Source organism: Hetaerina americana, unplaced genomic scaffold, assembly GCF_022747635.1.
Source record: "Hetaerina americana unplaced genomic scaffold, ioHetAmer1.1.p SCAF_4, whole genome shotgun sequence".
Taxonomy (NCBI): Eukaryota; Metazoa; Arthropoda; class Insecta; order Odonata; family Calopterygidae; genus Hetaerina; species Hetaerina americana.
The window spans coordinates 60,258,208-60,273,246 of record NW_027286985.1 but is presented as its reverse complement, the minus strand read 5'-3'; the positions used below and the strand labels follow the sequence as shown (position 1 = coordinate 60,273,246).

The following is a 15,039-nucleotide window of genomic DNA, read 5'->3' as shown; positions in this document are numbered from 1 at the left end:
AAAAATATAAAAAAACTGCAGAATTACAATTTTTTCCTGTGATACTGTAAGTCATACAAAAATTTGACGGAAAAAGTCATATATGTTGAAGAAAAAGTATTGATGTTTTAGTATGCATATTTTTATTTAGTTGTACGAGTATTCATTTGCTCACTTAACTTGTGTTTATCTGTTAAAAAGGAAATGCAAATGGACAATTTGATACCTTTCAACAGACTTACTTGCTTTTCTTCTTGTCCCTGCCATCACTACTACTCTCTCTCGGTCGCTTCTTATCTTTGTCTCGGCGATCATCTTTTGAAGAGGAACTCTTGCTGTCATGCTTATGTCTATCTTTATCCTTACTCTTGGCAGGACTGTGAAATCAAAAGAATAAAAATACCATCTTAAGGAATCACCATATGATTACAATCATACAATTCACTAGCAGAAGGTATCAACTTCAAGGCTCGCATTCATGTCACCTACAAGGAAATCATACATAACAGCTTTACTTGACAGATAGCTTTTGATATAAATGTCTGGCCTCCAATCATGCATATATTGAGTATGGCTACTAGTTCCGGTCAGGTGTCATCTTAGAATGTTTGTGGGACTATTATGTGGAATCTGGCTGAAAAAAGTGTCACTAGAGATTAAAAGAAAACTAGCAATAAACCTTATAACAAAATACGTATTTTGTGTTTTTGCACAATTCTTTCTTTAAGGCCTGAGACTGACATCTTTCACAAAAAACTTAGAAGTATTACTCTGATTATTATTTATTTAAAAAATTTTGATGGGTTAACATCTCGGGTGTAATGTGTTGTGTAAGAGTCTTCCTTAAAAGTAAATTTCTAAAAACCATGTTTGTAACAGGATTGAATAGAATTTGGTGCACACAATTCACCAGTCAACTAATTAGCTTGGACCAATTAAATTTTGTTTAAGAAACATTCCCGATTAAATATTCTACGTGAAATTACGGAAAAATTCATTATTTTACAAATAAATAAGCCTGATGTTATATAATTGTTTTGCAATGTATTTCATTATAATGATATGTGTATCATTAAAATGATACTGTATATCATTATTGAGATGGAAAAATGCTCCAATAAAACAAGTGTTTCTCTAGCTATACAAAATGCGGGATGCTAAAAATACCAATTTTCAATACTAAATATGACAATATATTAAAATGATCCCGGCAACATTTTGCCCTGAGTTATTCACTGGCCTAGAACTTATCATAAAGACATATAGTAGGGGCACTGAGTTGCCAAACCCAAATGAAATATTAGTAATTCCTACTTATGATTAACTACTAAAATCTAAGAATAAAGCATGTAATAACTGAAGGTACCAATGCATAAATTACAATCTAAATTAAATAAGCTTTAATAAGAATGTGTTATTTCAATGCAACAGGCAATATGTAGCTAATAACACATGCAAGACTAAACTATGAATATGCAAATAAATGACACCCTGAGTAAGAAAAATACCATTGAGCTTTTTGCACAGATCAAGCGTCTTAATGATAAAGATCTCATATTCTGAGTCTTAAATATTTGAGGAAGTAATTAATCTCACATATTCTGTTGATAATTCAATTTCCTTTAACTACTTTTAGCAACACACTAAATGCGGGCAAACAAGGAGAAGTATGCCATTGTATATAAATTTGGTATCTTTATTTTTTGAAGAGGATTATAATGCATGAGGCTATGAACTCGCTAATGGATACTAAAAATTCAATGATTGCAATTTTTATGGTTTCAAGAGTTAACTTGTTGATCTATTTCAAGAGGTCCAGAAAATAATTAATTCAGTTATTGGCCATTTTAATGCTTTTGCATTATTTATTTAGTTATCTATTTAACAAATTTAATTTTTAACGCATCCCATTTAAAATTGGCAAGCATTTTTGGGCGACAAATAAGAGACTTTGCTGTTTGAAGATGTTTACACAAATGTTAATTGCTAATGCTTACACAAATATTTAAATAAAAATGCTAATTATCAGAACTGGTTTGCCCTAGATTCTTCTAAAATACTATTCCTTTTGTCACAATTCACCCAAAAATTTGACATTATTTTGACAATTTTCTTCCTAATTTTTATCCCTAGTCCATCATGGCAACTGTAATTGATCAATAAAATGTCGGAAAAAAAGGAGACATTTGTTTTATAGGGGTAACACCATTGAGAAAAGTTACAATTGCCTACATAAGATAAGAATACGATGTCCGAGTTCAAGGTTCCTGTGGCTGACTTTAAAATATGATTTCTTTGTACATTTTTGAAAAACATGGAATAGGAATTACTGCAACATCCACAAATGATTTCAATGATTAACTTCATCTGTCATTAGTAAGAAGGGAAAAATAATGTGTGTTTAAATTAAGAAGAAACTAATGAATGTACAGAACATTTGACTACCCAATGGCAAAGCATTTATCAAGCATTATATCATTACATATGATAGCATACATTAACTACAACACTGACATATCTAACAGGGCAAACCTGTGCTTGGAGCTCTTGCTACTGCTTCCACTCTTAGAATCCCTGGAACTTTTGGCCTTGTTGCTAGGCCTTGTCCAAGGGTAAGCAGATAGAAGATAAAAATTATGGTACAGTCATAAAATTATGCCCTCCAGGGAACCACACCAAGTCTTCTATTAACCCTATCACAATACACTCATGAAAGTTAAATAACCATTTAAAAAACTATTGACTACTCTAATGAATTGACCAAACCATCCACACCACTGAAAAATAAGTCCCCCACATAATTACTGCACTCAACAACAATATTAAAAACTTTTTGTACTGTAGTTAGTGCAAAAACTGAATTAGAGTGCTTTATATAAACGTAGTACCTACCTCTTCTGTTATTTACTTCGATATTAAACAATTTCAGGGTTTGCCCAACTGTATACAGACATACCTCATTTACTGGTATTTTGTCTATTGATAATTCTTTATTAAGGCAATTAAAAGTAACATCTAATGTTTCTTTGATGCATTAACTAGTTTAAGACTTACCTTACCATTTTGGACAAGTTGAAAGACTACATTAATAAAACTGGAGCATTTATGGTATTTTTATCAATATCATAAGGCGCATTGCTAAACCCCAAAATATTTGAGTGAATTTAATGGGAGGTTACACACTGAATAACTGGAGGCATCAGGACATAATTTAGCTGCTTCAATTGATAACTACATTCACATCTTTCAGTTTCAGTAAAGCTGCAATTTTCAGATTAGGTTCACAATAGATTCTCTCCAGTAGGACCTAAAGATGCTTTTTGACACAAGAAGAAAAACCTCTTAACCCAAAATAACAAATGTAGCAACCCAAAATGTGAGACATTACTTCAAGATGCTGCAGAAGCCTAGGAATTAGGATGGCTATATCATTTCATGCCTGAATGTAATTTATCAGTGGGTAAATATATTTTGTTTCCTTAAAGCTCTATCGATGCATACATATAAATTTACTACAGAAGTTTTAATGAAAATTCTCATTTCAATTCACCCCCGCTCAATTTTTATGGGCAACCTATCACTGGATGTATTAGTGGTGCTCTAAGCATTTGCGTTAAATCATTCCTCAAGGCAATATTATACACCTTTACTATTATCACTTTATACACACCCACCAGTGTGATCTAATTCATGAAAAGCAGAGCACTAATCTTCAGTTATCAATATTGTTCTGGTAAAAAACATAAGTCCGCAATAAACAATTTCATAATGGCATTTGAAACTGCAACAATTTTTCAGTTTGTTTTGCAGTCCAGTATATCTTTCATCTCATTAAATGTCCCAGTCACTAGGTCATCTAATAAACCTAAATGTTAAACTCCACTTAGAAATATGTTTAAAAGGTTTTCTTAGCTGAGAATAGAGGAAATTCAAATATTATACACAAAATTGATTTTGTGACTGCTATTAAACCATTATCTATACTCTGTGAGGCCATGAACTACATATGCCATAATCTATAACAGCAACTATTTAACAGTTTTCAAGGAAAGTACTACAAGAATAAATATAAAATAGTCTCTCATTTAACAAACATGTTTTCAAGGAACCAAACAATGACCTAAGTAATATGTATATATACTCTTATTTGCTACATGCAATTTCCATTACGAAAATTGTTTTTTCATGAGATAAGAAATATATGTGATACATATGTTTAGGCTATGCAAACTATTGGAGAGACTTCTGCTACAGACTTAAGTGTCGTGGGTACAAATCCCGTCTCATGTCTTTGGACAACATTATTTCAAATCCCAAGTACTGAGATTCTGTGGCTAGCAGAACTTTTCCAGAAACCACAGAAGTCACAGGGGAAGGTACTGGGCCTACATCAGTGATTTTTACAGCCAGAAGGCATACTGAAGTTGAGTAAGGTCTACAATTAGCTATAAAAAGAAATATTTGTATTTATTATTGCATTGATGGATAAATATTTGATGGATCTCATTTTACAAATCAATAAAAATTCTCACTTCAATCCATCCCTGGTTATTTTAGGCAAACCCAGACATCAGGAAATGAAAACATTTTAAGTAAAGAAAATGCAAATCATGGGTTATCTCTATGGAATCACAGAAACGTCATATTAACTCTAAACAAGATTCACCAACAAAACAACAAAATGGATGATGTATTTGTCTGCGAAGCTATAGGGTTCAGGTATGCATTTGTTCACACTAAATGTTCTAACTAACTGAAGGAAATAACAAAGTAACTTTCAATCATATGAGTCATTTAACAACATACCAAAACCCACAGAAGGGCATCCCCAATTTACTTTCAAATGGTCACACTCCACATATATAATAGTTTCTAAGCTATAATTTTACATTAAAATGGGTAGTTTATCAACACACGCTAGTTCTTCTTTTAACAATAGGATAATATGGTTTCCCAAAGGCATTAGTTTTCTAATCATTGACATCAATCAGGTATCATTTAAACAAACTGAGATAAAATTTAATTTATCATTTCCATTCTTTTAAGTGTGATAAAACTTATCAGTACAGGCTAACAAATAATGATTAACACTCGAGTAAAAGGTAAGCAAATTGCCTAATATTAGATACAGCCATGAGAAACAGGACATTTTACAAATAGAAATCGTGTCAATGAATTGTAGTACTAATACATTTTATTTTCACATTCAGTTTGCAAAAAACTTGAGCGTTTTAAGTCGGTGTTATGAATGTCATTGTTTTGCATGCATATGTTTTTTGGAATGTGAAAAAATAAAGTTTTGGTAAATAATGCAAAAAAGAACTCACCTGCTATGCTTATCACTTGAACGTTTGTGGTCACTCTTATGACTGGAACTATGCTTCTTGTGGCTAGATGAATGCCTAAAGGGCGGAAATTTATTAAAATGAGAATAATGTTACTCAAACAACATTTTCAAAAGCCTACGGCAAATCATTCAAAGCAAAAAAAATATTTGACTCACTTGTCATGGCTTGATGACGACTTCCTCTTGTCAAAGCCAGGTTTCTTCTTCCTGTTGTCTAATGTATCATCCTGAATGAAAACCATGGGAAAAAAATAACTGATTTAGAAAATTTCATTCTATATGCTCAAAAACTGAAGCTTTAGTAAGACTTGTTCCAATGAACACTATTTGCATTAAGCTTTAGCCTGGGACTTCAAACCCATCAAAGCTTAAATCTATATCAATTAAAGAATTATGAATTAATTTTTCATAATTTAGTGCAATGATCTCTGGAATTTGTGTAAGAAAATTGCAAGTTTCCTGGTTCGGTACTTTTCTATGAGAGTGTAAAATTTGGTCATTACAGAAAAGAGAGAAGAGTTTTGAGAAATGCATTAAGAGAAGACTTTTAAAATTTCAAGTATCAAATGATAACATGAAAATATACCAGGAAATTTTAAGAACAGTTGGTGAAGTACGAGCACTGATGAACACAACAGATGACTAGGAAAGAAAAAGGATTGGAGATGTAATAGGAAGGGAATGCTTGTAAATAGATGAGCTCGGAGGTACAGGAAAGAGAAAGGTAAGGAGATAATGGAGAAGAAAGAAAATTATTAACAATATCAATGAATCTGACAAGGAGTGACTAATAGAGGGCATAAAAAGCTTGTGGAGAGGCACCCTGGGACCTCCAGAAACATATGACTTCTGATATATTAATTTCTTACCATACAAAGTCTCGCGTACATGACAAATTTCAACCATTTTAAATAAAATGAAGTGTTCTGGTCACGGAAAATTTTGGGATAAATAAAAAAACTACTATAAAATTGCTGATTAGCTGGCTCATAACATTATCATAGTCTCATACTGAATTGAAGTACACTGGATCACAGTCAGGATTACCCATTATATGAACAAAAATCCCGGACAAGGTCCTGGTTATACACATAAAAAATTAAATAAATTACATTTTACACAGAATTACTGAAAAAAACTTATACAAACAAGAAGCTGCAGAGTAATGATGCATTTAACTTAATGGAAACAACACAATCTTGGAAATCAGTCAATGATTGCTTTTTCTATTTTGAAATAGTGTGCCCATGCAACTGAGTCATCAAATGGAGTTACAACAGTAAAGTATTTTAGAGTATTTAGTCATTATTGCCAATTACTAAACCAAACTCATGAATGGATCGGACCACACAAGATCAAAATGTAATGCGCCTCGTCCATGATGTATTATGCTTATATTATATTATCAGGATTATGCTCAATCCTGAAAAACAGGCGCAAGAACAATGAATCATGAAAGGACCAACCTGGAAGTCCTGTCGTTCCTTGTCAGCAGCAGCAGCCTCCCTTTCCAAGTCAGACCAGTCTTTCCCAGATTCCTCAGAACTATTAAGTTCCTCTTCACCTGAAAGGTGAATTAAAAAGAGGAGATGATCAGTATCCATCAAGCCTATATTGTACATGCTCATATTAGATTTGGTCTCTTCATCATCATAGGCTAGCAATCTGGCAATTGGTTAGAAGCAGCTCTCCCAACTATCCTGAACACTGCCAGTTCCTTCATTCCCTCACAGTTCCTTACACAGACATATTGCATTATTCACTTTCCATTCTTCATTCTAGGCCTTCTCTAGACAGTGACACAGCGGTGAAAACATGGTTGTCAATAAATATTAATTGTGGAATTGCTATATTTCTGTTACCTACACAATGGAAACTTTCCACCAAATAATGGATAAAAGTGTCATATAATAAAGAATAGGAGGATAGATTATGAAACCTGCATAAGGGTTTGTGCCATCTAATGATAAAAAATGCCAAGGAGGTGAAATAAAAACAAGCCCTCCTTCATCTTGCTTATATCCTGGCCCATATGCTGCTTACTCATTCACTATGTGTATGGGTCAAATGTTTCCCACGAATATTTGGTTTCTGTTCCCCACTCTCATCTTCAAATAAGTCAAATTCATCAGATGGTCGACACAAATTGGAATAGAAGGGGAGGGTTGTGATGGAGAGGAGGCAAATTAGGAAATACAAACCTCACACATGGCTGCTGCCCAGGGGTGTTTATTGTCGCCAAAAGTAGTGCCATTCCAGCAGGGAAAAATTAGACCAGACCGCCCACCTTACTCCTTGAAGCCCATCACTATCTCTCCTCTCATTTAAATATAAAATATTAGATTTTATACCTGTGTTAGATTATCCCCTGAATGTCTCTATTATTTTCGAAGGTATTTAATATACTTCTGGTGCCTTTCCAGTCCTTACGTTCCTTTACTGCAGCGTTACTTTCATACCCAAGTTTCTAATCAACTTTTTTTATCATCATAAACAGTATCCTCTTCTTCCAGGATTCTAGCATGCATTTCTTTTCCACCATAAAGACTATCCAAATATTCTCTCCATTTGTTTCCTTAGTCTTCATCTTCAGTAAGAATTTCACCATATCCATCCCAAATGGTACTGATACTTTACATTTGTTGAAATGGTGTCTCTGAGTTCTGTGAGGAGCTTCAACTATTCCCTGGACAAGGTCATGCTGTGATTCCTCCTGTAGAGAATTCGTCCATTCTGCTCAAGACTTTTCTTGCTTGACAGCTGACTTCATTCATCAACCTTGTGTGCCATAACTTCCCTTTCTAGGTCCATAAGTTTTTACTTTCTTTTTTCTGCTGTGAGCTTCAGAAATTTGTTTATAATTCATGTTTTCCTTTGGCCTATAGTTTTCTTCCCTTCTATAAATCCATTCTTAATTTCATATCACCTTCTTTAAATTGATCTTGTTTTCTTTTTGCCATTCCCTTTTCCAGCTTCCACTGGTAGTTCACCCTTGAGTCAGTTTCTTTCCATCTTCCTCAATCCCATTGATTCTTCATTTTCTTCTTCAGCATCTTGAATTTCAAACGACACTATGAGCACCAAACTGTGGTAGCTGTCTATCTGCTCCTGCACAGCTTTTAAAGCCTTTCATATGATTCCTAGTTTTTCTGCTTCATGAGTATGCAGTCAATTTGGTGTTTTCTTGCTTAACTTCTATATTTTCAACCATAACGACCATATTTTCAAATTCAGCAGCCCATCAATGCTATATCTATTGCATTGAAGCAGTGCAAATGATCCCAGTTGTCAGTCAACAGTTCTTCCTTTTTTCTTAGAGTTTTTTATAAAGGCTTACATGAGTGACTGTTTTACCAGTATAATTTGAAATGATTCAAACCAGCACATAGTGTTGCGAATAGTGGAAAAACGAAAAAAATCATGTAAAGATGGGATTCCACATACATTGTAAGAATAGAAATTGTGTTGACTGTTGGAAAAATGTTTCCAATTTGTGAGAAAACCTATATTCTGATAATGCAAATATGGAGTTTGACTGCATTTGGTGCACTTATCGTAGTTATTTTCTTCATCGGTAACAATAAAACAATTATGACGTATTGAAATGTAATGAAATAATTGACTTTGTAATTCCACACACTTTATTAAAAAAAAAACACGATCGATGATGACGTTCAACGTCGAAACCTGGGTCGTGTTTTTTTAAAATAAAGTGTGTGGAATTACAAAGTCAATTATTTCATTACATTTCAATATGTTATGCAAATTCCACAAAGTTACGCCTGAGACAACAAATTTTAATTTAATTATGACGTGATGGAAAATTTACAATACAAAAGTTCCCCTGGGTACACCACTGCATAAGAGGTATTTCAGCCACATGAATCAACAGCTAATTGAAACTATGACCTTCAAAAAACAATAAATTAACTTACCATCACTCCCATCACTTTCAGAATATTCTGAGTAGTCCGAGTCACTGTCTGATTCATCAGATTCTAAATCTTCCGGCTAGAAGAAAAAGATGCCTTACTTAGACTCAACTCCTTACAGAAATAATGGGCAACATATTTTAGAACAGTGAAACTTAAAATTGACATTTTTAAAAGGACCAGTGAAAAGACATACATATGAAAAATTAAGGTTGAGAGGAAACATTATTTTTAATGCAATTTGACCATCGTTTGATTATCATGATACCTTTGATTTTTTAATAAATTAACAGCTCAAAGAATTCATATAACAAAAGCTGTTAACATTAAAAATCTGTTCATACAAACAGTGCCAATAGACCTTAATAAAATGTTTGACTGCAGTACACCTACAATTTATTGACTCTGGATTTACTGGTTTTTACGTGTCCAATCAGCTATCTATATAAATCAATGCTACCAAAGTATTAAGAGTACATTCCTGTATCCTGGAATTCATATTCTTTACACCAACCAGGGACAACAGGATGATTTTTAAATTTTTTCAAAGAATTTGGTTAATAACTGTTGAAATTACATTTATAGAATCTCAAATTTATATTATAACAGGAGTCAAAGAAAAATATGTTAATTTGAAGTCGGAGGGAAAAATACAGTAAAAGTCCTTTTGTTTTATCATGATATATCTAGAATAATTATATAATTTTTTTTACTACAGGTAATCTACCAGCTAAGGCAGGTTTCGGACCAACATAGCAACCAAATACTTCTCATGCCTTGCCTACCATAACACAACCCAACGTCCCACTCTACAACAATTGTTTTATCTCTGTTTCCTTCCTCCCTTCATTCCATCCAACATCCCTATCCTATTCCTGCCCATTCCTCATTTGCCTAATATTCTCCCCTCTCAGTTTTCAACATCAGGATTTAAGCGATCACTAATGTTCCATAGACTAACTACATACTTCCTAGGTTTTAAAGGAATAGCTATATGATGCAAAAAGCAGTTTCTTAAACTTTGGTATTGGTGATTCTGTTGTGCTCAGATTTCAGATTGAAAATATAATTGTTCGACTTTCTGGTAAGTCCATTTTTATCAGTTAAATTTTTCTTAAATCTTTCTTATCAGTTAAATTATAAACGCATCGTGCCATATAATAAAATCTGTGGAAAAGTATGAGTCTTTCTTTCTATTTCAATAATGGATAGTTAAATTTTTGTTAAGTTCCATTCCCTACTTGATTTTAATGTTTTTATAATCTTTCCACCTTTTTATAACTATGCACAAGAATAATAAAATAATAACTGAAACAAAGATCACTCAACAGATAGGATGTAATTTTAAATGATAAAAAAGTTGCTCCCACTGAAAAAAAAACAAAACATAGTATCATACTGTTCAGGATCAAGTAATGGCAGATAGCTTCTCCAATGATAATTTTCCTTTTCAATATTGATTAATATATTCCTTAACAGGCAATTTATTCATAAAAATAAACATTAATGAAATAATACAGGAAACCTTAGAAAAACATGATGAAATTGCTCCATCATCGCTGATATTTTAGGAAAATTCCAGGTCCAGAAGTGTAAATTTGAGGTTCTTACTGCACTCATTTATATATAGAGCAGTCCAGACTACAAAAAATAATGTAAATTCCAGGTTTCACTGTATCCCATGACACATCACGTCTATTGTTGTTATGAATTAATTACTAAATATTATCTCGAAATGAAGAAATGACGAACCTCATAAGCATCATCACCCTCAGATTCATCATCTGAATCCCCTCCTTCTCCATTCTCATCATCACTTTCTGGATCCAGGAACGACCAACCACCATTTTCAAAGAAACCTTCAGCATCTTCTGTTATAGTCTTCATGATCTTGGTCCAGTTGAGTGACTGAATACCTTCAGTATAGCGGATGTCACATGAGCTTCATTCAAAAGAGAGACAATTAATTATTAGGAGAAGCCCAGAATTTGATACAATGTCACCAGTGATTATTCTTAAGCTTTCAGTATAAAAGAGGATAAGAAGTGACAGTACGATGACTATTCCAGTTTTAGAAAACCAGAAATCAAAGAAAAATTTATAAATTATAGAATGCAACAATTTCATAGCACAGAAATCATTTGCTTTGACCGGGATTCGAACCCGGATCCCTCAATGTCCAGTCGAGTGCTTCAGCCAGTTAAGCTATTGAAGCATCCTCTTAAATTCTGAATTTCATCCTCCTAAACCCTGAAATGCATACTCTAAGAGGATGCCTTGATAGCTCAACTGGCGAACGCACTTGAACAGACATTAAGGGATCCGGGTTTGAATTCTGGACACGGCTAATAATTTTTACCCTCTGAAATTGTTGCACATTAGCGGATGACTCCGTCAGAAGTTACTGTTGTGGCATCTCCCGCAGTTTCTTTAGAATTTAAATAGTTGAAATCAATGCATTAATACGTGCATTTCTGAGTTGGTCAACTGAACCAGAAAAATGACTACTTAAGATTGAAAATAGATGCTAACGAACCCATTAGCACTTGAAGTAATATTATTTCTCTAGAGATGAATACCTAACTTATCAACTAGTCAGAAAGTACAATATTTTTATTCACCATTGACCATACACATCATATATGGTATAGAAATCATCAAAAAATTAACTTAACAATTAGATTTTTTCTTTTCACAAGATCATTATCTTCCAGTTTTGTTTACAAAGATGAGTGTAAACAAAAACAAGGTGACAAAGAAATTAGAATTAATTAAGAAAGCTACAAGCCAAAATAAACCTGAGAATGGATAACAATGAATCACAATATAATATAGTGGACTTAATAGTAAAATGAAATGATACAAACACTCAAGGACTGATAAAGGGCAAGCATGTTATCACAGGCTGAAAAATGAAATATGCTGAAACAAGGAAAAAAAATTAGACGATTCTGTGAGAAGAAGTGAGACATAACCTATTCCAGGGAAAAGTTGAAACAACTTACAGAAAGAACTAAGAGACACCATTCAATTAACCCAGAGATCAATGCAATTAAGGTAAACAATGGCGAAATTATTAGTGACGAGAAAGACAAATTGACGAGATTGAAAGAGTATTTTGAGAATATTTACAATGAAAATAAATGAAAGCCAGAATAATGGAAGAAGAGGATACTCTCACCAATTACGAGAAGGGAGATTACATCCTCTGCTGAATTTTATGTAATAAAAAAAGGACTAAATGGCAAGCAACGTACCAGGGATACCAGGAATTGACATTGAAGCGAAAAAATAGTAATTATAGCTCAAGGAACAAAATAATGAAAATGTAGAAAAAATTTAAGATCGAGAAATTTAAGAACAATTTCATTGTTACAGATCACGGTGACAAGTTAGCTTATTGTCCCAGGGAGCCTGATTCCCAGGTGAGTGGACATCCTGTAAATACTCAAATTTCATCTACAAGTACTCCTATATATTTAGAATTATTATTCTATTATGTTAAGCCTAAGCTCACTTACTTAAGCCATTCCTTGACATGGTCCAGCATGTTCATGGGGATTGCATTGACCATGGCAACTTTCCGTTGATAATCTTTGAAAACAAATATCATGTCAAAATTTTTTAGGTGAAACTGCACACGTTCAAAGTGGACCAGCTCTACATCTTCCAACGTGATGACAAAAGGAGGCTGCAAAAGAGATCATGGTCACATAAATGGCAAAACTCACAATAAAATATTTCTAAAAATGACCAGGGTGGCTATAAAAATGCACATATTTCAATTCCCTGTCTTATTCTAATTAAGAGACTATTTTCCCTTATTTCATTTCCTGGGTAGATGTCGGACCTTTCCTTACCCTAAGCAAATCTTATACATCTAACATCATGATGGGAAAAATAATTTCCAAAAATACACTAAACAAGAATTTTTTAAACAAAAAATCTGGAATTATTAGGAATTTATTTTGTATGCAAAGAACTGAACATTTAATTTAATTTAAAATAAAGCTATTTAACTTAAAACTACTTCTGTGGGATGTAAAAAATTTAATCTATCGGAAATCTACAACAGATTAACTTATGAAACTATGAATTTGGATTCGCTAATACATGCAGCTCTGAAAAAAATACAGGAAATATACGGGGCAGAATGGATAAAGAAGAGAACAAAATTCTGAGGATGATTCTGGGATCAAAACAGGAAGGGAAAGATGGGATGAAAAATCAAGGTAGCAATTTTAATAGTAGTAGTTTTTAGGGGAGGCGACCGACAGCTAAGGTCATTTGCACCATAGGGGATGGAAAGGAAAGGATGAAGGGTGTAGAGAAACCCGGCGTCGGCATTAGCCTACTCTTATCGAAAGGCACCAAGGGGTCCACAGTTATACGTCCCAGCCGACGGACGTCGTACTCACTTAAAGTTCTCTCAACAAAACACCTCAAGTAGGGGTTGGGGATACCACTGTCTGCCGCCACCAGGATTCGAACCCGGGCCCTCTCGGTGGGAAGCCAGTACGTTAGCCCCCGCACCATCTCGATCCCCCCCAATTTTAATGAACAAGATTATGATCTCAGATAAAATCAGAACCAAAAGGGTAAAATATGCATGAAATGCAATAAGGATGGACATGGACAGATTGAGCAGAAGGATATGGCAAACAATGAATAGGATGAGAAGAAAGGTCATTAAACTTGGAGGGGACTGGACTGAGATGGAAATTAATGGTTGAAGGAAAGAAAAATTGGGGAAAGTGTGCAGCAACTAATATTACAGAGGTCAAAGACAAAAGACAGAAACAGGTTGGAGAAATACAGATGCGAAATATTAACAGAAAGGGATACTACAAATCTCAGAAGAAAGAGGGAAGGGAGGGGGGGGGGAAGAGAGAGAGGATGAAGAGGTTCTGGGAGCATAGGAGAAAAACCATACGATGGTGGAAATATCTGTGGCACAGGCATAATAGAAATAGGAGGTGATGGCTGGAGGTTCATGATCAATGCTGGGCATTAAGCTTAATCTTGTTGCAATCATTGCAAAATAACTTGGAAAATTGAATTCAGCCATTCGTAATATGAAAAGAGCTTTCCTCAATACCAGCAAGATGAAAAATTTGCACTTGCAATTCTTAAAGGAGTAGCGAGGAGAAACTACTTTTTTCCCTAAAAGAGAACAGTTCAATTATGATGTGCAACATCAGTTTTTTTAATATCTTGCCAGTTACTTAAATCATTCTAATAATTAATGTAAAAATTATAGGCCTTATTTAAGTAATTATAATCATTATATAAAGGCAATTTACAAACAATACCATGCTCCAAGGGAAAACTTTTTTAAGCCAAAAACACAATGGCACACACAAATGAGCCATGAAAATAAAAACAAAAGAATATTTCAACCCTCACATGACCTTTACTCGTAAATTTACTTTCAATGAACTCCATCAGTTACAGAATTTGAATTTCATCATTGGGAAATTCCATGGAAAAAAGAAGTTTCCACGGATTTTCCGATTTAAAACATTTCTGAAATGTAACCACCCTAACTTATATCACATTGATGGAAAAACAACACCTAATAATTTCGTAGATACATCATGAAAAAACAGCAACCAACAAAAAAATATCCACTTACCCATTCTGTGAGGTTGACAAGACAACCACTAGTGGGCTGCAGGAGCACCGTAGACCTGTACGGTGCACCAGGGAATCCCAGCTCTCTGAACGGCGTGTCAAATTCAACTTCTTGTTTAGTCATAGTTTCAACCTATTAGAAAACAC

The 15,039-nt window shown here is 33.8% G+C and overlaps 1 protein-coding gene across 5 annotated transcripts in view; it reads right to left on the bottom strand.

The window, feature by feature from the left end:
• Positions 1–15,039, bottom strand: part of dre4 (SPT16 homolog, facilitates chromatin remodeling subunit dre4) — a 45,006-nt gene that overhangs the window by 956 nt on the left and 29,011 nt on the right. For 4 of the 5 annotated variants that reach the window (XM_071590211.1, XM_071590213.1, XM_071590212.1 and 1 more), the window contains 9 exons: positions 14,894–15,025; positions 12,780–12,949; positions 11,011–11,200; positions 9,262–9,337; positions 6,793–6,890; positions 5,483–5,553; positions 5,307–5,381; positions 2,512–2,580; positions 222–356 (listed from right to left, as the gene is read on the bottom strand). In XM_071590211.1, coding sequence (XP_071446312.1) covers positions 222–356; positions 2,512–2,580; positions 5,307–5,381; positions 5,483–5,553; positions 6,793–6,890; positions 9,262–9,337; positions 11,011–11,200; positions 12,780–12,949; positions 14,894–15,025 — 1,016 coding nt within the window. The remainder of the gene's footprint in view (positions 1–221; positions 357–2,511; positions 2,581–5,306; positions 5,382–5,482; positions 5,554–6,792; positions 6,891–9,261; positions 9,338–11,010; positions 11,201–12,779; positions 12,950–14,893; positions 15,026–15,039) is intronic. The other variant, XM_071590216.1, reaches the window with a different exon arrangement.